We start from the raw sequence: 23,300 nt of genomic DNA, 5'->3' as shown, positions 1-23,300 counted from the left end.
AGAAAAAAGCTACCTGCATATTTATGCTTACCAAAGCTACATTTATTTTATTTCAATATATATTATTTATGTATTTATTTATTTATTTTTCTTTATCAAAAATTTCTCTGGAAATTGGTCATAAATCCATTTAATCTGACAATTTATGGATTTTACACTGTGTAAAGTGAGTGTAAAGGATTTTACACACTTTTTTCACCGAAATTGACTCTGCTTGTGGTTTTAAGGCACAATGTGTCAAATTTAGGTGTTTTGGCTGAAATCATGTAGTAAAAACCTTACATTTGTATTGTTTTTTTAATTAAGTTACATATAAAACAATTAACATGCTTTAAAATTAACACTCTTTTTTTACCTAGCTATGTGTATGCCATCCTTCCTTATAGCCACCATGTTAAGCATTGCAATTTCTTTGTCAAATTCTGCCTATTCATTCATTAAAAAATGACTTTGTACTGACTTCATAAACAATGACTTTATGCTGTCCAGATAGGGTTTTTAGGAGCTATTACAGAACATGGGTGTGTTCTTTATGTAGGAATAAATTAAATCAAAAACATAAAATGCTATTTTTATGGCTGATCAGAAATACTGGTAAAAGTGTAGATCGGACTATGTTGTTTTTATGTATGTTTCAGATAAGAAGGCTGAGAAGGTGTACACCAGTGCCCGTAAACAGATGCTCATCTCTGCACTTCCTCCAGTGGTCACTCTTCACCTTAAACGATTTCACCAGGTCTGAATCCTCAGCGTTCCTTACATTATAACCTGCTTTCACCATTTGTGTTGCATAAGTTCTTTTTGTGTCATTTCGGCCAGTTTGTTACCTAAACACAACTGCTAGATGTATTAACACCATCAGACATAAAATGTAAAGTTTAATTAATGAAATGCCCATTGTTGTTTTCTGAACCTATTAACCAAGCATACTTTCAAGAGAAAAGAAGAGCTCTGGGGGGAATCTGCAAAAATGTCAACGATTCTGTGTTTTTCTGTCAATATGGGGTGCTGTGTGTACATTAATGAGGAAAAAAAATTAACTTAAATGATTTTAGCAAATGGCTGCAATATAACAAAGAGTGAAAAATTTAAGGGGGTCTGAATACTTTCTGTACCCACTGTATATGTATATGTGTGTATGTGAGCAAGGTCATGTGTTATATGCTTCATTGTGTGGTGGTACACTGATTGAGCTTTCTTTATCTTTGCAGGCCGGGATGAATCTGAGGAAAGTTAATAGACATGTGGATTTTCCTCTTTTGTTAGACCTGGCACCTTTCTGCTCTGCCACTTGTAAGGTACTGATTAGAGTTATACATATCAGTTATACATATCAGTAAAGAGTAAAGACCAATGATTTATGAATCCGTATACAGTATTGATTTAGTATATGTGTGTGGCAGAACCTCGGGTCAGGGGAGCGTGTTCTGTACAGCTTGTACGGCATTGTGGAACACAGCGGATCAATGCGAGGTGGGCACTATGCAGCCTACGTGAGGGTCCGCACCCCCCAGCGTAAACCTGAGCAGCGCCGGAACCAGTCAGGTACAAAGCCACCCAGGCAGCATATAATTTCCATGTGCTCGTCAGTGCATTTCTTTGCAGCTGGTACTGAAAGGCCTGAAAAACCTGTGGGTAAACAAAGGATTGTCTGCATCTCGGCATTGGACCACAACCTTGAGGATGCGGCTTGCTTAGTAAAGGCCAAGTGGGATTTGTTTGTTGTTGATGATCTATAGATGCGTTCTTCTCCACTCTACTCAAGGAGAGAGCACACCTTTCAGCAGTGTTTGGAACAGAGTGAAAAGCCCACGGAGAGCTGTGGTAGTTAACTGTTGCAGTGCACAGATTGAAGCTGAATTGTTGGTTATAATGAAGACTACACAATCTCTAAAAGAGTCACTGAATGGAAGCAGGGACTGAAATCTTTTTTGCGTTTTAGAACTGTTTAAAAGGCAAAAGTGCAAATGGTACGTTAAATCAGTTGGGATGTGTAAATAGTTCCTGTAGTATGAGGAGGATTGATTCTCACATAAAAATATTGATCTTAGGTGTTTTGAACAAGTCATTTTTATTTATTTATATATCACAAAAAGCTTTGAAATGGAGAAAAAAGTAGTCCACTCTACAGAAGACATCATGTGGTGAAGGCAAAGCTAAAAGGTGGCATTTTATTAGAATAGGTTAATGATTGTGATGATTAAGTTTGTCGTAATTAAAGGTTGTTTTAGTATCAATTGTGTTCTGTAATGTTTAATAATAAATACAGTAATTGAATGTTTTGCAGTTAAGGACTAAATTTTTTATTTCAAATATGTTAAATGGCTATAAATACTCAGAATCAAATAATCAAACAAAAATAGATTTTAGGAAAACAATGCATGATGAAAGTTGCAGAATTAAAACATTTCATTAAAATATGATTTGAAGGCTATTGCAGTGTGCAGGATTCATCTGTTTTTGTTAGATTATTTGCTTTTCTTTATTCCTACACCTACGTATATATTACATTTACATTAAGTCATTTAGCAGACGCTTTTATCCAAAGCGACTTACAAATGAGGACAATGGAAGCAATCAAAATCAACAAAAGAGCAATGATATGCAAGTGCTATGACAAGTCTCAGTTAACTTAATGCAGTACACATAGCAAGGTTTTTTTTTTTGTTTGTTTTTTTTTTTCAAATTATATAATAAATAAAAAGAAAACAGATAGAATAGAAAAAGAATAAAACTATTTGAAAATCTGGAATCTGAGGGTGCAAAAAAAATCAAAATATTAAAAAAATTGCCTTTAAAGTTGTCCAAATGAAGTTCCTAGCAATGCATATTACTAATCAGAAATGAAGTTTTCATATGTTTATGGTAGGAAATTTACAAAATATGTTCATGGAACATGATCTTTACTTAATATCCTAATGATTTCTGGCATAAAAGAAAAATTGATCATTTTGACCCATACAATGTATTGTTGGCTATTGCTACAAATATCCCTGTGCTACTTACACAGCCATAAATTTGAACCAGCCTTACTCTATGCATTTTTGCATACAGTATTGTATTGTTTGTTGCATGCATTGTTTTACATATACAAAAGCCCTTGTTTTGTTTTTTTAAATAAATTTCCACTTAGTTGTAATTGACTGTAAAAATGCTGAAACTGATGACTATTAACACAATCTGGATGTTTTTGTGGATGTTCTCTGAATACCAGCATCTATTTGTTTTTTAGGTTCCAGAGAGGCCAGCTCAGCCCCACAAGGTCAGTGGGTGTATGTTAGTGACACCAGCGTTCAGACTGTACCGGAGTCCAGAGTGCTGAACTCTCAAGCTTATTTACTTTTCTATGAAGAACTCCTATAAGATCCAGACGGGCGCGTGAATGCAAGATGATCCAGACGAATGCAAAACGCAATATCAGCTCAGACAACTGCGAGCACTTACTGCATGACTATATCCCTGTATTTTAATGTAGGATTCCATATACTAAAAGCTTTGTCTTATGGCTCATTCATTACTCAAGGTGATCTGAATTAAAAATGGGAGCCATTATTATTGATGTAAAATAATATTATGAGTTTAAGTTATTTATATTTTACAGCTAATATTTGAGCCTAACGTTTATTTTTGGGGGGTTAATTTTGCAGGAGAAATTGCCAAAGAGTAATTTAAGATAAATATGTATAGAATATATATTATGAGAGGGAGGATTGTGCCAAAAGAGTCTATAACCTCTGTTGTGAAAGGGAAACTCAGCACAATATGCAGCTGTTGCGTTCAGAGCCGTTTAAACCCGTCATATCCTGCACTGGATCACACAAACTAGTCACACACACACATAGACACACGCAAACAACATATCATCATTTACTTGGGAGACAATTTAATATTCACAAGGTTGCTTGACAACAATATAATAAATTGTAATTTGCTGATTGTCATTTATTTTTGTGTTAACGTTTAACTTTGGTTTGCTTGATCAGTACTAATGTTTTTGAATTTAGTTTAATTCAAATCATAGAAGTGGGCCCTCCTGTAAAGTTTTATGAATTTGTAACTTGAGAACATTTCTCAGTATCTAATGGTTAAGGAGTTGGTGCAATATTCCTGGACTTTGCCTCATGCCTAATTTTTCAGAAATGAATGAGAGTAGAAAACAATTTCTTATTATTTCCCCTTTTTGATTTTTGAAACTACATCAGTGCCTACAGTTTATGAGGGCTGAGATTGTTTTGCATGTCTTTAGCAAAGTATTTGATTCATACAAGAGTATAAAGAGAATGGTTTGTGTATATACTGATTAGAAATATACATAATTGTATGTAAAATATGTATCTTGTTCAATACTATTTATTCTGTTTACCAGGCAGATATTGTAACACCATAGATTTGTGTGGTGTTTATGGCTTCAGGGTTCCTCAAGCTGTTCTATTGCTTGAATTTTGTGAACATAATCCAGTACAAAATCATTTAAATACATGTAGTTGAAGAAAACCTTTGAGTGGGTTGAAATGATTTCATCTCGTTACATTTGGGGTCTCTTTCTGGAGATGTTGTCGCCACAAATCCCAGGATGCCATTTTCACTCTGTCCTCGGCTGAGATTCGGCGTGACGGGTGCAAAGGCGTGCTGTTTTAGACCATGTCGCTGAATGGTGAAGAGGAGGTGGGTGTGGAATCAAAAAAGGGCAACGTCCGAAACGATCGTGTCCTTCTGCCTTCCTCCTCTCCTCATTCCGTGACATTCGAATCAAGACGGTTATCAGTTACAACAGAGTGTAAAAACACCAACAAGAGTGTGCAATCTTTGCAAAGCATGTCTATTTTTAAAGCAGAGATCTCTTTCAGGGAGGTTGTGCGAGTGATTTAATGTGAGTTAATGATTGGATGTGTTCCCCTCGGTCTGAAGTGACAGAGAAACCTGATATGAGGGACGGGTGGAGCTGATTTTGCTTTCAGAAGAATCCGTTGAATGTGAAGGGAGACATTCAGATATATCCGGGTGGAAAAGGGTTTTTGCTTTTCTTCATACCTTCAGGGCAGACATAACAAGTGGTTAGAGATGATGCTTGTTATCTTTTTTGACCCAGCATTACTCTACAGCATGTAACCTCTTCTGTCACTCTTTCAAATGCAATTCTGTCTGTTTGGGGTGGCAAGGGAGGCTGGGTGAATTATATTCCATCACTGGACACCACTAAAAGTGCATGATATGAATCGGTATGATGGATAGGATATCAAAGCTCTACTTGTAATGGCCATTTCATTTCTTGGTTTTGAACCAGCCCTACTGTATGCATTTCTCTGCTATGATGTGTTAAAGATGCCAGAGAGGTTATCTGAAATGCCTAGTGTATTCAACTCTTTTGTGCTTCTCAATTCTTGGTTTGTCGAAGGTTTGTCTTCAAAATTCCTTCATTCCACACAAGCTTCAGTCGTAGTGTGGTATTGAATTGCTCACTGAAACAAATACAATGTGGTGTGACAGTAAATACTACACCACTCTTGTCTTTGAAACTAAATTCAAAGAATTCAAAAAAAGCAACCGAAGAACCTAAAAGAAAAGATTGTTACGTTGCATTCTTATAACAATATATGTCCAGTGTATTTATTGACATGGGAACTGGTAAATTTAAGATGTTCATGTTCATTTAAACGGTCTAGTGGTAAGACACTTTCATATAGTTTCTAAATTAATATAAGGCCTAAAAAAACGTCTCTCTCTCTCTCTCTCTCTCTCTCTCTCTCTCTCTCTCTCTCAAAATCTATATAAACCTATTTTATACTTAATACTTAAAATGACTTTTAAGCTAATATTCTTTATCAGTCATTTAAAAAAAAAGACTCAGAACAGTGGTTGTCAGCTGGGGGCTGGCTGGGACCCACTAGAAATTATTAACAAAAAACAATAGAAATCAAGATGTAAGCTGACATAGTATTTCTTATTTTAATGTGTTCCCCCAACAACTTGTCAATTTTTTATTTTATAAGTCTTAAAAAGTCATGGTAATTTTTATAATAGATGTTTTTTCTAGTTATGTTAAGCTCAAAAACATTTTATTGGTTGTAAATTGCTGAAATATTGCAATCAGTGAGTGGGGAAAGAATAAAACAAATCCATAATCATGAACACGAAAAGCCATTTAAATTCGTAATAAGTTCAGTTATTGAAACTTCCGGAGTTATAAAATTCAGTTTTTTTATATTAGGCCTAATACATTGTCACTTCTCATTTCTGTAGATGCAAAAGTTTGAAAACAAACAGCTTTGTCATTACAGAAATACCGTAAATATCTTTGACAATGGGGACCTTGCTGTAAAAAGGTTAGACTTAACAATATGCAGATTTTGGATATGTAACACAAATATGCATACAATTTGTACAATTTTTTTTAAAAGGTATTTATTAGGCTAATAATTTTTCCTTGCTAGGTTCAGCGAATTTTGGTTATTCTTTCAGATTTTTACGTTCATACAGTGAAATCTGATTTTGAGATTATTTTAAATGATTATATTTATTTAATAAATAAATAATAATAATAAACAATAAAAAGGTGTGTATAGAAAGTGTTTATAATATCTTCACGTGCGTCGCAAGTATCCACTAGAGGGCCTGTGTTGTGAGGTCACTGTTGCTGGCATTGTTTCCGGGTCATCATCGCCATTTTACTGGTGAGAATCGGGAGAGGTAAGAGAGCGCAACGTGTCTGTAAACCTTCACCCAACTACTTCAGAGTCCTGCGCTTATTCGCATCAGTTTCGGCGATCGCTGAACTAGTAAAATTTGTGCGTTTAAGCCGAAAGAATAAAGTTTTTAATAAGTGTTGATATTGTAGACGCGCGGCCTAACGCTTGCAAAGCTAGCTCTAAGACGACGCGTATGTCTATTTTATTCGTGTCATAATTATATTCAGTGAAGCACAGAAATACGTTATAAAATCACTCCGCGTGCATTTTAAGGATGCATGGACTATCCTAGACTGGTTTTGCAGTAGTCTGAGTGAGAGCAGTATTTCTGTTGTGCGTCTCCGGAACTGCAGCTGTGCAGGGTTACAGCTGTAGTGATCGACAATGAAAAAGCAGGGCTTGTTTTTCATGTTCTTATAAGGGAACTGCTATTCAAAATGCTTACATGCTATATTTGCAGTCGCTGTTAATGCTATGCAAGTAAAATGTTTGTTTCATAAACATCTGCATGTGTATTTCATAATGCTTCTGGCACAGGAATCACACGGTGAGAGATGTGGGACCAGGGAGGACAGCCCTGGCCTCAGTGGCCCCTGGGCTCACAGCAGCAGTGGATGCAATCATTTCAGCATCAGCAAGATCCAGGTCGGCCGTTGTTCTTATCTAATTGAGCTTGCACATACTAATCACATGTTCAATTGTTTGAACTGCTCGGTTTGGTGCAGTGTTTGAGTTTTGTGTGTTTTTTTGCAGGTCAAGTGGACTGGGCTGCTCTAGCACAAGCATGGATTGCACAGAAAGAATCCACTGGAGCGGTTGCTGACCAGCAGGGGATTCAGCCCAACGGCCAGGAAATACAGAACATGGAACCTCCAGCCCATAATAACCATGGTGCCTTTCCCGGCGATCATAATTTTGGCAGAGGTTGGCAACCAGGTAAGGCCAATTTTTCAGTTTGACTGAGCATTTTAAAGGCATATCATAATTAAGCTAGGCCTTTGTGTTCTGCTGGAATGGTAGACTTCTCTGTGGTGTCGTATTCCAGACTTCTCCAATCCAGTCAACAACTGTTTGATATAATCAAGCCCTCACCCTTTTTCCTCGATTATCCATTTCATTCTGACATGCTTTGTAATTCGGAAGAAATGAGCTGTTGCTACTCCTGTTAAGTTGTGACTTTAAATCTTAAATAATCGGCCAGTCGGTCAATAGAAAGCAGAAGTAGCCCCTTTCAAACGTCTGCAGAATAATTAAAGGAATAGTTCACCCATAAATGAAAATTTGCTCAATATTTACTCACCCTATGGGCAACCGAGATGTAAATGAGTTTGTCTGTTAGATGTTTCATCATTGGAACAGATTTGGAGAAATTTAGCATTACATCACTTGCTCTACTATGGATCCTCTGCAGTGAATGGGTGCTGTCAGAATAAGAGTCCAAACAGTTAATAAATGGATTGATGGACTGGAGTCAAGTGAATTACTTGTGGATTATTACGTTCTCATCAGCTGCTTGAACACACATTCTAATGGCACCCATTCACTACAGAGGATCCGTCAGTGAGCAAGTGATGCAATGCTAAATTTCTCTGTTCTCATGAAGAAACAAACATCTTTGATGTAGTGATCGACCGATATTGATATTTTATAACCGATACCAATTATTTGCATGTTTATGTGCCCGATAACCGATATGCAGAACCGATATTTATTTACTGTTATAAAGTAAATAAATGACTGAGTGAAGCCATTAGAAGAACATACTTCACTTTGGTTTTTCCTCTTCAGTCATCTTTTTTTTTTTTTTTTAAGTGTTGAAAATTAGCAGTCTTTCATGTTAAATTTAATCTTTATATTACAACAATAAAAAACATTTTATTTATAAAAAGCATCAACAGCAACACCACTAATATTAACAATAAGCAAAAATAAATGTAGAATGTCTAATGTTTCTATTTCTTAGAGCCAAGCTGCATAAACTACATATCAGGCATTTATATAATGCATCTAATTTGTGCATAAATGGCTGTTATGTTAAATAAAGTTTACTATAGCAACTATATCAAGTACCAGAGGCAGTTTGTTGCCAAAGAACTTTACTACAACTGGTTTAATTCATCACCTGAGGAACACATTTTCAATTATTAAAATGAATAATTTTAGAATTCTTATCATATAGTAAGTTCAAAGACTATATAATTGCCACTGCTATTATTTTTGTTATTGCTGTTATTTTAGTTTATATTTTTATTTTGTGTATGTTGACTTTTTAAAGGGGTCATATGACATTGCTAAAAAGAACATTATTTTGTGTATTTAGTGTGATGAAATGTGTTTATGCGGTTTAAGGTTCAAAAAACACATTTTCCACATACTGTACATTATTGTTACTGCTCTATGCCCCGCCTTTCTGAAACGCGTCGATTTTTACAAAGCTCATCGTTCTGAAAAGCGAGGTTTGCTCTGATTGGCCAGCTATCTAGTGCGTTGTGATTGGCTGAATACCTCAAGGTATTAATTAAAATTACTAAATAAAGGTAGTAATTTAGCAGACGCTTTTATCCAAAGCGATTTACAAATGAGGACAATAGAAGCAATCAAAACCAACAAAAGAGCAGTAATATGCAAGTGCTATATTAGTATATTATTATAGTATTATATTTCAATTTCACAAAGAAATGTGCAGCATTTTGTCCAAGCAATAATAAAAGGACACATTTAATTTATAATTTGTCTTAAATCTAATTTTGTTTAAAAAAATTATAATAATCGTGAATCGAATCGAATCGTGAAATCAAAACCGTGAATCGAATCGAATCGTGAGTTGAGTGAATCGTTACATCCCTACTCCAAAGAGAAAGGAAACTTGAAATTGCATTATATGACCCCCTTTAAGACAAAATTTAAATTATTGTAAACATTATTTTAAAAGGGTATTGATCGAATTGATTGAGCGATGCAGTTGTTTTTGTCCTGAATATAGCCATTGACATGGCATTAAATCATATAAATAAATAAATCACCTGAGAACAACTGAACAGGTACCTGAGTAAACTTATTGTTTTTTTTGTTGTTTTTTTTGGTTTCAGCCAAGTGAAAACTTTAATTTTGTCATTTAATTATCATGTTCACGCATCAATAATCAACAGGCCTTTTGCATGCAATGCTTTTTTTTTTTCTCTATGATACATGACATCTTTGAAATTTGATGCATGCCAAAGTCAGTAGGGCTGATGCATTTGTCAGTTTGCCGTGGAACTTATTGTTTACTTGCAGAGTTTTACACAGTTTGTAAATTAGGACTGTATTTGCTGATTGTTTATAGAGTGGGGAATGCATGGCCAGCCTCCTCCTCCCCCTCCTGAACAAGCATGGATTCCTCCTGGACAAGGACCGATGGATGTCGTCAACCCGTCGGAAGACAGTAACAGTCAAGATAGTTTGGAGTTTCCTGGAGACCCACACCATGGAGGCTTTCATCAAAACAGTCATGGATTTGGTGGTCAGACCGAGCCTTACTCTATGGGCCCAGTTGGCGTCAATCAGTTTGATTATCAGGTACATTTACTTGGGTCTGGATTATCAAAAGTTATTCCCAGTCTCCTAACTTCCCAGTTTTAGTCACATTTATTTCCGTTTCCTGTTAGCATGGAGCAGTGCCAACAGGGGCAGCATACGGACCACCCTCCACTGGCTTTCATGCACCTTATTGGCCCGAAGGACCACAGAACAGAAGAGACCGGCTCCCTGGCTTCAGACCTGAACGTCCCAGATCCCCCAATCAGATAGGAATTAAACCAGAGACGCCTACTCTTGGTGAATATAAATATTGATTAATGTAGATGCATAGGAAAAACTGCTGTTATAAAAGGCTCACATTGTGATATTGTCTTGGTTCCTGGTCTAGATGCTGTTAAACGGAGGACTTTGCCTGCGTGGATTCGAGAAGGCCTTGAAAAGATGGATCGTGAGAAGCAGAAAAAGTTGGAGAAGGAGAGGATGGAGAGAGAGCGTGCTGAAATGGCAAATAATGAAAGAGATAGCGATATGGTAGTGGAGGAAGGTGATGGGCCTCGGTTGCCACGCAAAAGCAAATTTGTAAGCATCTTTTTCAGAATCTGTTTACAGCGAAGGAATCTGCTGAGGTTACTTTGGCAACTGTTGTCCCAGGGTTCGCTGCCATGCACAAATGCTCATTGACATGGTTGTTATTATCTTAAATTCAAAGACCCCATGAAATGTCTTGATGAGCGCAGGGTTCTTTTTTGTGTTGATGTATTTTAATTGGAACATTTTAAAATGTGTACACTACTGTTCAGAAGTTTGAGGTTAGTATGGTTTTAATACCTTTATTCAGCAAGGGCTGCATTAAATTGATCAAAAGTGACAGTAAAGACTTTTACATTGTTACAAAAAAAATCTGTTTCAAATAAATGCTGTTCTTTTGAACTTCTTATTGATAAAAAAAATCCTGAGAAAAAAAAAAAGTATCAGTTTGCACAAAAATATTAAGTGGCACAATAGTTTTCAACATTGGTGATAATATGATATGTTTGAGCACCAAAACAATATATTAGTAACTTTTAAACAGTAGTGTATATCTGCTAAAATATATATTTTTGGACAACTTGTAGGTGACTGACGTTGACTGAGCCACAAAACTCCAACTGATTTCATGGAGTCTTTTAAATTTAGTTACTTTGCATGTTAGCTGTTGCACACTAATAATTCCTCTCGGCGTTTATGTCATCCACAAGCGTATGGTCTCTGGTCCAATCACCTACTCCTCTTTAATTTAGGACAGTGATGATGAGGATGGTGAAGAAGATGGTGTTGGGGAGGATGGCGTATCGGGGACAAGGTTGGAGTTTGGTGGAAGAAGTTCTCCTCCTGTTCAAGAATACCAAAGTGAACCAGAAATGACAGAAGAGGAGAAAGAGTTTCAGTTGGTGTGTTCACACACACACACTTCTGTCTCAGCATATATCTTCCACACTTGTGACTTGTGTTTCTCAACTGGTCCTATTTGCTCCCCACAGATGCTGATGACTAAAACTCTTCTTACCGAAGTCCTCCTTGAAGTCACAAATGAGGAAATCTTCCTGGTGGCTAAAGAAACTCATCGCAAAGCCACTAAAGGTCTGCGCCTGTTCCCTTCTGTCCGTGCAACTGTGCCTTCAAGTTGAATTCTGAGGAAAAGACACATTTCCACAGAAATTAGACTTTATGTTTTGACTGATAAATATATGAAGCCTTTTGGTCTGACATGCATCATGGTAATAATTTATGATAAGCAAAATTGCTAGTCTTTATCAGCCATTCTCTGCTAATGCAACCGAAGACAAAAACCGCAGAGGGAGGGTGAAAATGGTCACATAGATGCAGTTATATGCAAAATACAAAGGGTTCCCAGTCAAATATGTTCCTAGATTTACTTCCTGTAAAACAAAAGTACTTCCTCACGCCTATGTTTGCCAGACAGCTTCTCATTACGAAAGTGACACTGCATTAGTACAGACTGGTTCTTTCCTCCTCCACTGTTTGCTTGTGTGTTGACGGACTTTGTGTGATAACCTTTTTCTTCTCTCCATCTTTTTTTATCTTTATTTTATTTTGCCAAAGGCAGCTCTTGTGAATAGTGCATATGTGTACCCTCATCTCTAGAGACTCTTGCCTATGCGAAAGTGGTGGCTGTATGTGTTTTAACATGTTGTTCCTGTTGTTGATGTGAATCAAAGCTCCTGCAAAACAGCTGGCACAGTCAAATGCACTGGCTTCTCTGACTGGTCTCGGTAAGTGTGTCTACATTTGGTCCGACGGGGGGGTTTGGGGGAATAAATGGGGGTGGGCTCTCTAATGAACTTTAGTACAAGCTCAAGAGCTCAAGCAGCAGATCTTCTCAATGGTTAGCTTCCAGCAACACATTATAAAAAGCATGCTTCGTTTATTGAGGTGGGCTTTAGTGAAGTATTATGTAGTCGAATGGGTGAGAATGAGGGACTGTTAGCGTGCGACTATGATCGCCATGCTCTTGCTGTCCATTATAAGAGAGGGGCTTTGTTGCCGCAGGAGGGTTGGGTGAGTACGGCTCGGACGAGAGTGAGGATGAGGAGCGAAGCGCAAAGGGGTCAGACTCGTCAGACACAGATGATGAGGAGCTGCTGCACCGCATTCGCCAGAAACAGGATGCCTTCCGTCACAAAGAGAGGGAGCAGCAGCAGCTGCAGGAGAGGCTGGCACTGGAGGTACAGACTGTAAAAGGTGGGTGCATCTAGAGAAAATTGTGAATATTTTAATGGCATATTTAATTTTTTTTTTATAGTCAGTTTATCAGCAGAAATTGTTCTTAGCAGAAAATACATTTATATATAAGCAAAAAAAAATATATATATATATATATAAATATTATATATAATACACCAAGTCATTGGTGTTTGGTGATGAGTTTTTGGCTAAAGGTCTGAATTTAAAATCACACCAGAGGTGTTCAGCTGGGATTATGACTTGGCTTTATGCAGACCAGTCAAGTTCTTCCACACTGACTGAATCAATCATTTATTTTTTAACCTTGCCTTATACACAGAGGCATTGTCACGTTAGAATAGAAAAGGGTCCTGTCCAAAGTGTTGCTATAAAATTAGAAGCACACAATTCCCTAGAATGTCATTATATGCTTAAACATTTAAGATTTGTACTCGTGGAAATAATTACTAAAGTAGTTACAGATGTTCATTAGAAGGGGGTGTCTCAATACTTTTGACCATATAGTGCGTGTATACACACACTTTAAAAAAAATAAAAATTGTATACGTTTAATTACATAATGTGGCGATTAATCAAATTGCTGAGAAATTACAATCAAAAGATCATTTAAAATTTAAAAGTCATTATTGTGTTAAATGAGAAAAGCATCATATAGACATTACAAAAAGTACCTTTGGAGGAATATTTTGTGATTTAACAGAATTTTTACACAAATTTTTAGGCTACAACGGCTATGATAATTTTTTTATAACAATTTTGATTTTAAAAAATATTTTATTTATACTACTTTTTAAGTGCTATAATGTGTTTTTTGTTATTTGTTTTAAAAGAAATATATATTCAAACATTTATTCAACCTTGTAATTTGTTTTCTTTGTGTGTTTTCAGAAGATTTGGCATCAGACAGAGTAAGCAGAGAGAGGGCAGGTTATGATCAGGAGCAGACAGAGTCTAAACACAAACAGGAAGCTAGGGAAAGGGAGGCGGAGCCCACATTAGAGCGACGCAGGTCACGTAGTGAGCCTGAGGTCAGTGAGGTCAAGCGGGCGAGCAAAGAGCACACAGGGCGTAACGGAGGAAGTGCCAGCCCCTCGCCAAGTGAGCGACGTAGCCGCACCTCCACCTCCAGCTCTTCCAGCAGCCGGTCCTCTTCATCCTCCTCATCCTCAGCCTCCTCTCGCAGCTCCTCGCGCTCCTCGTCTCCCAGAAGGAAAAGGCGTCGCAGCCGCTCCGCATCTCGTGGGACTCGCAGGCGCAGCCGAAGTCGCAGCTCTCGCAGACGTCAGTCGGCGCGCGACAAGACCAGAGACAGAAGACGGAGCAGCCGTGCACGCAGCACCGAACGTTCCTCTCGTCACAGGAAGCGCAGCCATTCACGGCAGCGCAGGTCCAGCAGGGGCCGCAGGAGCAGGTCCAAGGCCAGTCGCAGCCGCAGCAAAGAGAGGCGGCGCAGCAGGGACCACAGGCGCAGCCGAAGTCGCAGTACGAGCCACAGCAGGAGGAAACAGAAGGCCTCCAGCAAGGACAGGGAGAGAGACAGGAGGAAAGAGAGGAGCCGGAGCCACGAAAAGGATAAGAAGAAGAAAGAGACATATTTAGATAAAAGGAAAGACAAACAGAAGGGCAAGGAGAAAGAGGGCGAGGGCAGTTCAGTAAGGGACGAGGAAGACGATGCCAAATCGAGGCGGAAAAAGGAGAGCGACTCTCACAGTGAGAGGTTTTCCCGGCAAGACAGTAAATCTAGCAAAAAAGGCTCCGCCAAAGCTAGCAAGAAGTACTCTGATTCAGAGTCCAGCAGGAGCAGGTCCCCTTCCCCTGAGGTTAGCAAAGAAAAAAAGTCTAAGAAATCAAAACGTAGTCGATCAAGGTCAACGGAAAGGTCTCACAAGTCTGGTAAGAAGGCAAGCCGCAAACACAAGTCTAAGTCACGATCAAGGTAGTATCCATTTTCTTTCTACTTTTTTATTGAACTCTTTTAATTGTGTGTGTGAATGATCAATAGTATGTATAATATCACAGCTGTTGCAATCCAGATTATCCTGAAGTTGATTTTAAATGAATGTGTTAAGTTTAAATTCGCAGTCACATAATGTTGAATGTGTAATAGCCGAATTGTGCACAAATGGTTGGACTGTGCTTCCTAAGTGCTACAGAGATTGATGTCATTTCCCCCTTTTCTCGTTCAGTGTTGATCCAACAGCTGTTTAAGGTGTGTGTATGAAGTTCTGGATGTGATCTGTACTTGTGATTGCACTAATAGTCTGTCCAACGCTTCTTTTGCAGGTCAACGTCTCCCAGCCGCCGCAAGCATTGAGGGGCGTTCTGCCTCTAATTTGTGCACTTCTTTTAAAATTCCACGAGTTAACAGGCTTGTCTCATTATCGAGGCAACGTTGTAGGTGAACTCCACTCCAAACCCCCTCACTCCATCATTTTGTAAATATATGGTATTTTTAAGTGTTGTCTTCAAAACAGGAGTTTTTGAATGATAGTTTCTTTTTTTGCCTTGTATTTTGCAAGACTAAACGTTCAAGTAGTCAATAGAACATTGGAACTGTAACATTTTAAAACCTAACACCAGAAGAAATAAATTCTCCTTTCATGTAAATTGTCCAATAAAACAAGAATGATTCTTTCTGTCTGACATGGCCTGTCTCTTATTTTGTTTTTAAAGCTTGCTGCTTGAAATGTCTGAGTGAAGACATATGGAAAAACCTAAAATAAATTATGGGCATATTTATAATTCATTTAGCTTTTTTTTTTTTAACCACATTAAGAGTTGTCTTTACACAACAATGACAGTTTTGATCACATACTCTCTTGGTCCATGAAACATGAAAAATATCCATCCACTATTTTCCAATATAATGAAAGTGAATGGGGACATGGATGTCAAACTCCACAATGACCAAAAGAGCACCATAAAGACATCTCTTGCATTATATAACTACACTATATTTTATTGTAACTATGCGGTGCCTTTCACATTAAATTATTCGCTGATAGTACAGTATGAGTTCTTAACCCCTATCAGTCTGATTTGTGAACACATTTTTCAGACTAGTTTTATGAACTGAATTATTCTTCACAGCAGAAATAAAGTCATATAGGTTTGAAATGACGCGAGTGTAAGTATAATTTTACAATTTTATTTATTAAATGAACTCAACTTTAAAACTTGAAGACTCGTATGAGCCACATTTTTAGCAAGAAGTACTCTGATTCAGAGTCCAGCAGGAGCAGGTCCCCTTCCCCTGAGGTTAGCAAAGAGAAAAAGTCTAAGAAATCAAAACGTAGTCGATCAAGGTCAACGGAAAGGTCTCACAAGTCTGGTAAGAAGGCAAGCCGCAAACACAAGTCTAAGTCACGATCAAGGTAGTATCCATTTTCTTTCTACTTTTTTATTGAACTCTTTTAATTGTGTGTGTGAATGATCAATAGTATGTATAATATCACAGCTGTTGCAATCCAGATTATCCTGAAGTTGATTTTAAATGAATGTGTTAAGTTTAAATTCGCAGTCACATAATGTTGAATGTGTAATAGCCGAATTGTGCACAAATGGTTGGACTGTGCTTCCTAAGTGCTACAGAGATTGATGTCATTTCCCCCTTTTCTCGTTCAGTGTTGATCCAACAGCTGTTTAAGGTGTGTGTATGAAGTTCTGGATGTGATCTGTACTTGTGATTGCACTAATAGTCTGTCCAACGCTTCTTTTGCAGGTCAACGTCTCCCAGCCGCCGCAAGCATTGAGGGGCGTTCTGCCTCTAATTTGTGCACTTCTTTTAAAATTCCACGAGTTAACAGGCTTGTCTCATTATCGAGGCAACGTTGTAGGTGAACTCCACTCCAAACCCCCTCACTCCATCATTTTGTAAATATATGGTATTTTTAAGTGTTGTCTTCAAAACATATATATATATAATGATTTTAGAGATTAATTCCATATTGGCTTAATTTATATTTTCAGCTTTCATTTTAATGTTAGTTTTGGTTTAAGTAATTTATCTGCTTTTGTCATTATTATTATTATTATTATTATTAGTTTATTTGAGTCATTTCAGTACTTTAAATGAAATGTACTTCAGTACATTGGCCTAGGCAACATTTCTAGTTTTCCAGCTAATATTAATATTTTATTTTGTCAGTTTTATTTCAATTACTAAAAATAATATGTACTTTCACATTAAATTATTCGCTGATAGTACAGTATGAGTTCTTAACCCCTATCAGTCTGATTTGTGAACACATTTTTCAGACTAGTTTTATGAACTGAATTATTCTTCACAGCAGAAATAAAGTCATATAGGTTTGAAATGACGCGAGTGTAAGTATAATTTTACAATTTTATTTATTAAATGAACTCAACTTTAAAACTTGAAGACTCGTATGAGCCACATTTTAAAAAAAAAATGTATTTGAGAAGTGCATAGAGAACGGAATGTTAAGTGGTTTGGAAGTCAAGCACACACTGTGTATGTTGTGGTCGCAGATTTCTGATTTAATTTAAAACGTATTCCCCTTTTCAGCTTATTAATAGTTTTAAAAGTTAATCAGTTGAAAAAAGGCAATATATTTGTCATACTGTTATACAGGATAGGAACGTTTGATTCCATGCGGAGTTTCTGCTCGGTCAGAAGTTCTGCAAACACGCCACGGTCACATTGGATTTACTGACTGAAGTCGGTGATAATTTAAGATACATGTGAAGCAGTAAAATGCAATTATGTATTCCAAGAAATTAGCACGATTAGCCTTTGGGCCGTTGGCGGAATCTGCGTTTAAATGCCCGTTAACCCGAAGCGTGTCCTCCAGAGTGAAAGCAGTGCGGTCTCTGCAGTTGGACGGTGTGTCTGCATCACAGACAGAAGAATCAGCTGTCAAACGGGTGAGAGTGATTTATCAATCTAACAAGAGTGCATGCAATTAATTACATGTTTTTATTGTTAATCGGCCAGTGTGCCAGTTTACTGGTTACTGGGTTTTTGTTTAGCAGAGAATCATAACGACCTCTCCCGCAGATTGACCCGTCTAAATGTCCGCCCGGTTTCCCAGACTACTCTCGACCCCGCCGAGGTGCGGAAGTTCCAGGCCAAGGCGAGCAAGTGGTGGGACTTGCAGGGAGAGTTTGCAGTCCTGCACTCCATGAATGTCCGGAGAGTGCCTTTCATACGGTGTGTACATCTACTGATAAAAGTGCCATGGTATCACTATAGTATTTTTTAACATCAGTAATGTTTTAGGTTATTTTTATTAATGTATGCATTCATATAAATGTACACTTGTACATTCATATACATTTTTAAGCTAAGATCTGATCTCCGTTTTTCTGCACCTTATTTATTTTATCAGATCATTTTAAATGGTCTTGTTTTCCATGTGACACATTAATGTCTAAAAGTACTGCTAGTAAATGCGATGTCATCATAAATGTTGTATGCATAATAGCTTAATTTTAAAATTTATGAATGAACAAAACACTGTTTTAATAGCACTAACCTTTCTCAGCCACTAGGGAGGTTAGGAGCAGACGTCCTGGGAATCGACCCAGTGGAGGACAGTGTGCGGACCGCAGAGCTGCACTCCTCCTATGATCCTGATTTATGAGAGAGAGTTGGCTATCAGGCCTGCACCCTGGAGGAACTCACTGAAGAGGAAGTAGAGGGATTTCATGCTGTAGTGGCATCTGAGGTGGTGGAACATCTGGCTGACCTGGACACCTTTGCCAGCTGTTGCCAGCAGGTTTTGAAGGTGTGGCACAACATCACTGACATCTGAAACAATGACAGTAGCACAAAAGTAAGAGTGGGATTCCCAGCAAAGAGAACTGAATGGACTGATTTAATCTCCTGTGTCAGTGTGTCAGAGGACGAGAAGAGTTACTCCAAATCCCCATAATCTTTCCTAATACTGTGACAACCAGGCACTTTCATCAGTCAGTTTCTGTTTTGCTTTCTTTTCTTTTCAGTTTAATTTTAGATGGTTTGTTATTTAGAATTGATAAAAATCACTGAATAATTTAAATATAAAATAAAATATATAAATAAATATAAAATTATATTAAAATGTATCTCACAATAAGAAAAAAATATATCATATATTAAATACTGATATTTATTATATGCATTTTTAAGATCTAAAATGTATTTAATTCAAGGAGGGAACACTTAAAGGATCTTTTTGCACAAAATTGGTCATATCCCTATTATAGTGTAAATAAAATTCTATAAAACTATAAAAGAATAAAATAAAACATGAAAGTTTTTATGTATACCAATTAATATTTTCAATATTTTTATTTATGTAATGTATTATGTATTTATTTTTTTTCAGCCTGGTGGCTCTCTTTTCATCACCACTCTTAACAAAACCAACTTGTCCTACGTTTTTGGGATTGTGGCAGCGGAGCAGCTGTTAAGGATTGTTCCGAGTGGAACTCATGACTGTGAGAAGTTCATCAGCCCAGAGGATTTGGAACGACTGGAGTCTTGTGAGTGTTGCCTCTGTCTTCCATTTCTCTCTCACAATCATTCATTGATCAGTTTCTGGGTATTACCCCTCCACTTTTCTATCACAGATCTCCTTTGCTGTTTAAATAACAGCTACTGTTGGAAAAGCCTGGTATATATTACTTAATGGTTCAATATGATCTATTTTTCCACTGCTACAGTGTTTATTGTACAGCAGAATTTACTTGCTTTTACCATTTTTCTGTCTCACTGTATCCCAGTCGGTTTCTACGTGGAGGCTATCAGAGGCATGATATACAATCCTCTCACAGGAGCGTGGAGCTGGCAGCAGAGCACGGCCATCAACTATGCGTTGCATGCAATCAAACGCAAAGAAGAGCCCCAGCCTGACCGGGTCTGGGCTGAGAGTGAGAATCTGGATGAACCAGGTCGAGCCAGAAGTTACAGCTGAGCTATTATAATGTGCAAATGCTATCAAGCAGACTTCACCTGCTCGAAAACGGAGAAATAACCCACACTCAAGATGTCAAAATATGTTGCATAGTGAAGAATTGCTGAACCAGTAATAATCATTCTTTGCATTGTGTTCCTTGATAAAACATTTTTTATCAGAGGCATGATTCACAGAACATGTTTTGTAAAGCTCTTGTTAAGATGAGAATTTGAGATTGAAGCACTTTTGATCCACTCAGCATGCCACATGCCATTTAAAAGATTCTTTGATATATTTTAACAACCATTTAGTTGTGTGTATTGTGTTGGTGATCTTTGGTTGGTTCATGTCAGAGGCCAAACAGACAAAGATAATTATATAATGATTTGTGACTCAGCACTTAAAAGGTGTAGGTACTTAATAAAATGAAATCAATGAGAGGGAGTTTTATTCAGCCTGAACAATTCTATGAACATGCATAATGTAATTTATGGGTAAAATAATGGAAATAATTCAGCAACATACACTGTATACAGTATGTACACACACATATACATACATTTTATAATTGCGTTAGTTCAGAAGCAAAAGCCTCTAAATGCCATTTGAAATTTTCTTCTAAAGTGAGCATTTTTCTCAGGCTCCTAGTTGAGTAGTTCCACATTAATGGCAATGAATAGGTTTTTAAAATGAAATAACAAACAGGAGCCTGAGAAAAATGCTCATTTTAGAAATTTCAGGCGGCACTTTGAGGCTTTTGCATCTGGACTCTTCTGTTTTCCATGTGACACATTAATGTCTAAAAGTACTGCTAGTAAATGCGATGTCATCATAAATGTTGTATGCATAATAGCTTAATTTTAAAATTTATGAATGAACAAAACACTGTTTTAATTAGGGATGCGCCAATGATGTTGGTTGATATTACAAATTTAACTGTGTATTTTCATTACCTTTTATTTTGACATTTAGCTGGCATTTTCTGTCTTCTAATGCTTAATCTGTAAAAATGTAATAACTTAATCTCAAACGTTTTGTGTTTGGAAAACACAGCACAACTCAGCTATTTGTATGGAAGCCTTCTACCACTGAATAAAGAAAAAAAAGGTAATTGCGACCTTTTTGTCTCACAATTCTGACTTTTTTTTCCTCGCAATTGTGGGTTTACATCTTGCAATTCTGACTTTTTTTCTTTTTTTTTTCTCTCAGAATTGCAACTCAATTGCAACCCCAAAATTGTGAGATTTAAACTCGCAGATTTAAACACAATACTGACTTTATAACTCACAACTGCGAGTTTATATCACGCAATTCTGTGAGCAAAGTCAGAACTGCAAGTTCATATCTTGCAATTCTGACTTTATAACTGGCAATTGTGAGTTTATATCTCACAATTCAGAAAAAAAAGTCAAAAAGTTGTAATGACCTTTTTTATTTTTGATTCAGTGGCAGAAAAGGGCTTCCATAATTTTGTCTTTAATGTAATAATTGTTCTGGCTAGATTTTTTAATATTGGTTCATCCCTAGCTTAGAATAGTGTTATATGGAGTATGGCATGTCACACCTACAACTTAAACGTAATGTTTGGGGTTGGTAATATTTGTAAAATGTCTTTTGATAGATTATACTCAGTAAAGCTGCATTTAATTGCTCAAAATACATTGGGAAATTAAAATACAATTTGGAAATATTATTACAATTGAAACTAATTGTTTTCTATTTTTATGTATTTCCATATTAGTGTAGCTTATTCCTGTTTGCAAAGCTGAATTTTGATCCATATTTCTCTCCAGGATTTATTGATGAATAGAAAGTTCAAAAGAACAGCATTTATGTGAAACAGACTTTTGATCAATTTAATGCATCCTTCCTTGAATACAAGTATTAATTTCTTTAGAAAAAATGTCTTGATGATAATAATCTTATCTGAATCATTTCTGTTAAACCAACTCAGGCTGTTATATCAATAGAACTGGCATGTCAGAGATAGAAAACAGACGCATCTGTCCCATGTCCAGGTAATGGCAATTAGGGTGAAAGGGTGAGGACAGCAGCTAGAGTTTATGCAGCATGGCTGTGATTCTTCTCTTGGCAGCTGTTTCCAAAAAGGTCAGGATGGATATTGCGATTGTCATTGTAAGCCTTTCCCCTCGCCTTCTGGAATCATCCAGTGCACAATTTCTTCCCCTTCCATGAACACGGGATCAGTTGTAGTGTACAGCGTATATGGCGGTGCCCCGGGGGCTTATTTAAATGAGGGACCTCTGTGCTGTTGCTGGTTATTATGTTGTACTTGAGGAATGTGTGTTTTCTAGAGATCAGGCAGGGAATTCCTTCAAAGACGTTGGGGTTTGTTGGCAAAGATGGGCTGAGTTAACAGGATTGGCAGTGAGCACCTCGGGCTGCTTTGGTCTGCATGGTCTGTCCAGGCTTTTGGGGAAGATCGTGAGGATGTTGCCCTTAGGTCCAGCAAGACAGGCAGTGAGGATGTACGATTGCTTCAGGATGTCAGAGGCATGTGTCTAGCCAGAGGGACTAGCAGTAAGACGTGTTTGTGACACAGGAAGCACATTGTGGAATTTTATTCTGTGATTAGCTTTGGATTTTCTGTTTCACCTCAGTCTGATGCACATGGTTTCAAAATTCTGCATGACCAGAGGTGACATGTTTTCTAGCCTAATTCCTTCTTAACCTCATTTTGTGACCTTTGACCCCATTTTCAGGGATAATTTGTTGAATGTGCACGGCGTGCAGCAGTTGGGCAAACCTCTAGCTGGACTCAGAATCCTGGATGTCGGCTGTGGTGGAGGTGTGCTGAGTGAGGTAACTAGTGTTAATTATGAAAATGACTACAGATAAGTATTGAGCTAGTTGCATTAGTTAGTCCAAGTAGTTTTTCAGTTTACTGTATGCTTTGTTATTTGAGATCTGGTCTGGGTGTGGTAGCAGTATAAAGCTGGTCTCATGTTTGTTAGGTTTATAACATGCATGATTATTTTTAGCTGGCCACAAATGATAACTAAAAACCTACCAACTGAACTATACGATTAAAACAGACAGCTTCACGCCCAGTGATTTCCTCCACTGAGATAAACACACTTTCTCCAGGCTGTCTCTTTGCCTGATGTGTCATTGTTTTGTTTTGGTGAGCATGATGTCTCTTGAGTGTCCTGTCATGCAAAAGCTTCTGTCGGAAGATCCCCTTTAGGGCACATCAGTGGTACAGACAATTGACTGGTTACTGCAGCCCTATTTCTGAATTTCTGCCCTGAATAACCAGCAGAGGGCGATGTGCAGTTTTGTTGTTGTTGTTGTTGTTGTTGTTGTTGTTTGTGCTACTTTTTACACCTAAAGAAGTTTTACATCCAATTTTCTTTTCCATTAAAATATGTTTACCATACAAATCTAATACAAATCCAAAAAAAATGTATGTACGTGTATATATGCA

At 37.4% G+C, this 23,300-nt stretch overlaps 2 protein-coding genes and 1 pseudogene across 6 annotated transcripts in view; all 3 read left to right on the top strand.

Moving 5' to 3' along the window:
* The window catches only part of LOC107704836 (ubiquitin carboxyl-terminal hydrolase 45-like), a 33,289-nt gene extending 28,806 nt beyond the window's left edge, over positions 1–4,483 (top strand). The window contains exons 13-16 of the mRNA XM_016507859.1: positions 639–736; positions 1,212–1,298; positions 1,404–1,545; positions 3,233–4,483. Of these exons, the coding sequence (XP_016363345.1) occupies positions 639–736; positions 1,212–1,298; positions 1,404–1,545; positions 3,233–3,363 (458 nt within the window). The 3' untranslated portion in view covers positions 3,364–4,483. The remainder of the gene's footprint in view (positions 1–638; positions 737–1,211; positions 1,299–1,403; positions 1,546–3,232) is intronic.
* Positions 4,484–6,596: 2,113 nt separating this feature from the next.
* Positions 6,597–16,855, top strand: LOC107704944 (arginine/serine-rich protein PNISR-like). 5 transcript variants are annotated; one of them, XM_016508015.1, is made up of 14 exons: positions 6,597–6,687; positions 7,224–7,331; positions 7,440–7,622; positions 10,012–10,244; positions 10,334–10,502; positions 10,594–10,784; positions 11,486–11,635; positions 11,726–11,825; positions 12,425–12,478; positions 12,756–12,947; positions 13,839–14,748; positions 16,187–16,324; positions 16,575–16,597; positions 16,672–16,855. In XM_016508015.1, exons 2-13 carry the CDS (start codon positions 7,241–7,243, stop codon positions 16,594–16,596), a joined length of 2,433 nt encoding a protein of 810 aa, XP_016363501.1. In that variant the 5' UTR covers positions 6,597–6,687; positions 7,224–7,240; the 3' UTR covers position 16,597; positions 16,672–16,855. The 5 variants fall into 5 exon arrangements, with proteins under 5 accessions (XP_016363501.1, XP_016363498.1, XP_016363500.1 ...); XM_016508012.1 differs by lacking the exon at positions 16,575–16,597; XM_016508014.1 differs by lacking the exons at positions 16,187–16,324; positions 16,575–16,597; positions 16,672–16,855 and adding exons at positions 15,137–15,159; positions 15,234–15,595 and having other exon boundaries at positions 6,598–6,687; positions 13,839–14,886.
* A 578-nt stretch (positions 16,856–17,433) lies between these two features.
* On the top strand, positions 17,434–20,391 carry LOC107704943 (ubiquinone biosynthesis O-methyltransferase, mitochondrial-like; annotated as a pseudogene).
* The last annotated feature ends 2,909 nt before the right edge of the window (positions 20,392–23,300 follow it).

Source organism: Sinocyclocheilus anshuiensis, unplaced genomic scaffold (assembly GCF_001515605.1).
Source record: "Sinocyclocheilus anshuiensis isolate Anshui unplaced genomic scaffold, SAMN03320099.WGS_v1.1 scaffold702, whole genome shotgun sequence".
Taxonomy (NCBI): domain Eukaryota; kingdom Metazoa; phylum Chordata; class Actinopteri; order Cypriniformes; family Cyprinidae; genus Sinocyclocheilus; species Sinocyclocheilus anshuiensis.
Note: the sequence above shows the minus strand (reverse complement) of the source record. Positions and strands in the feature narration are given on the sequence as shown.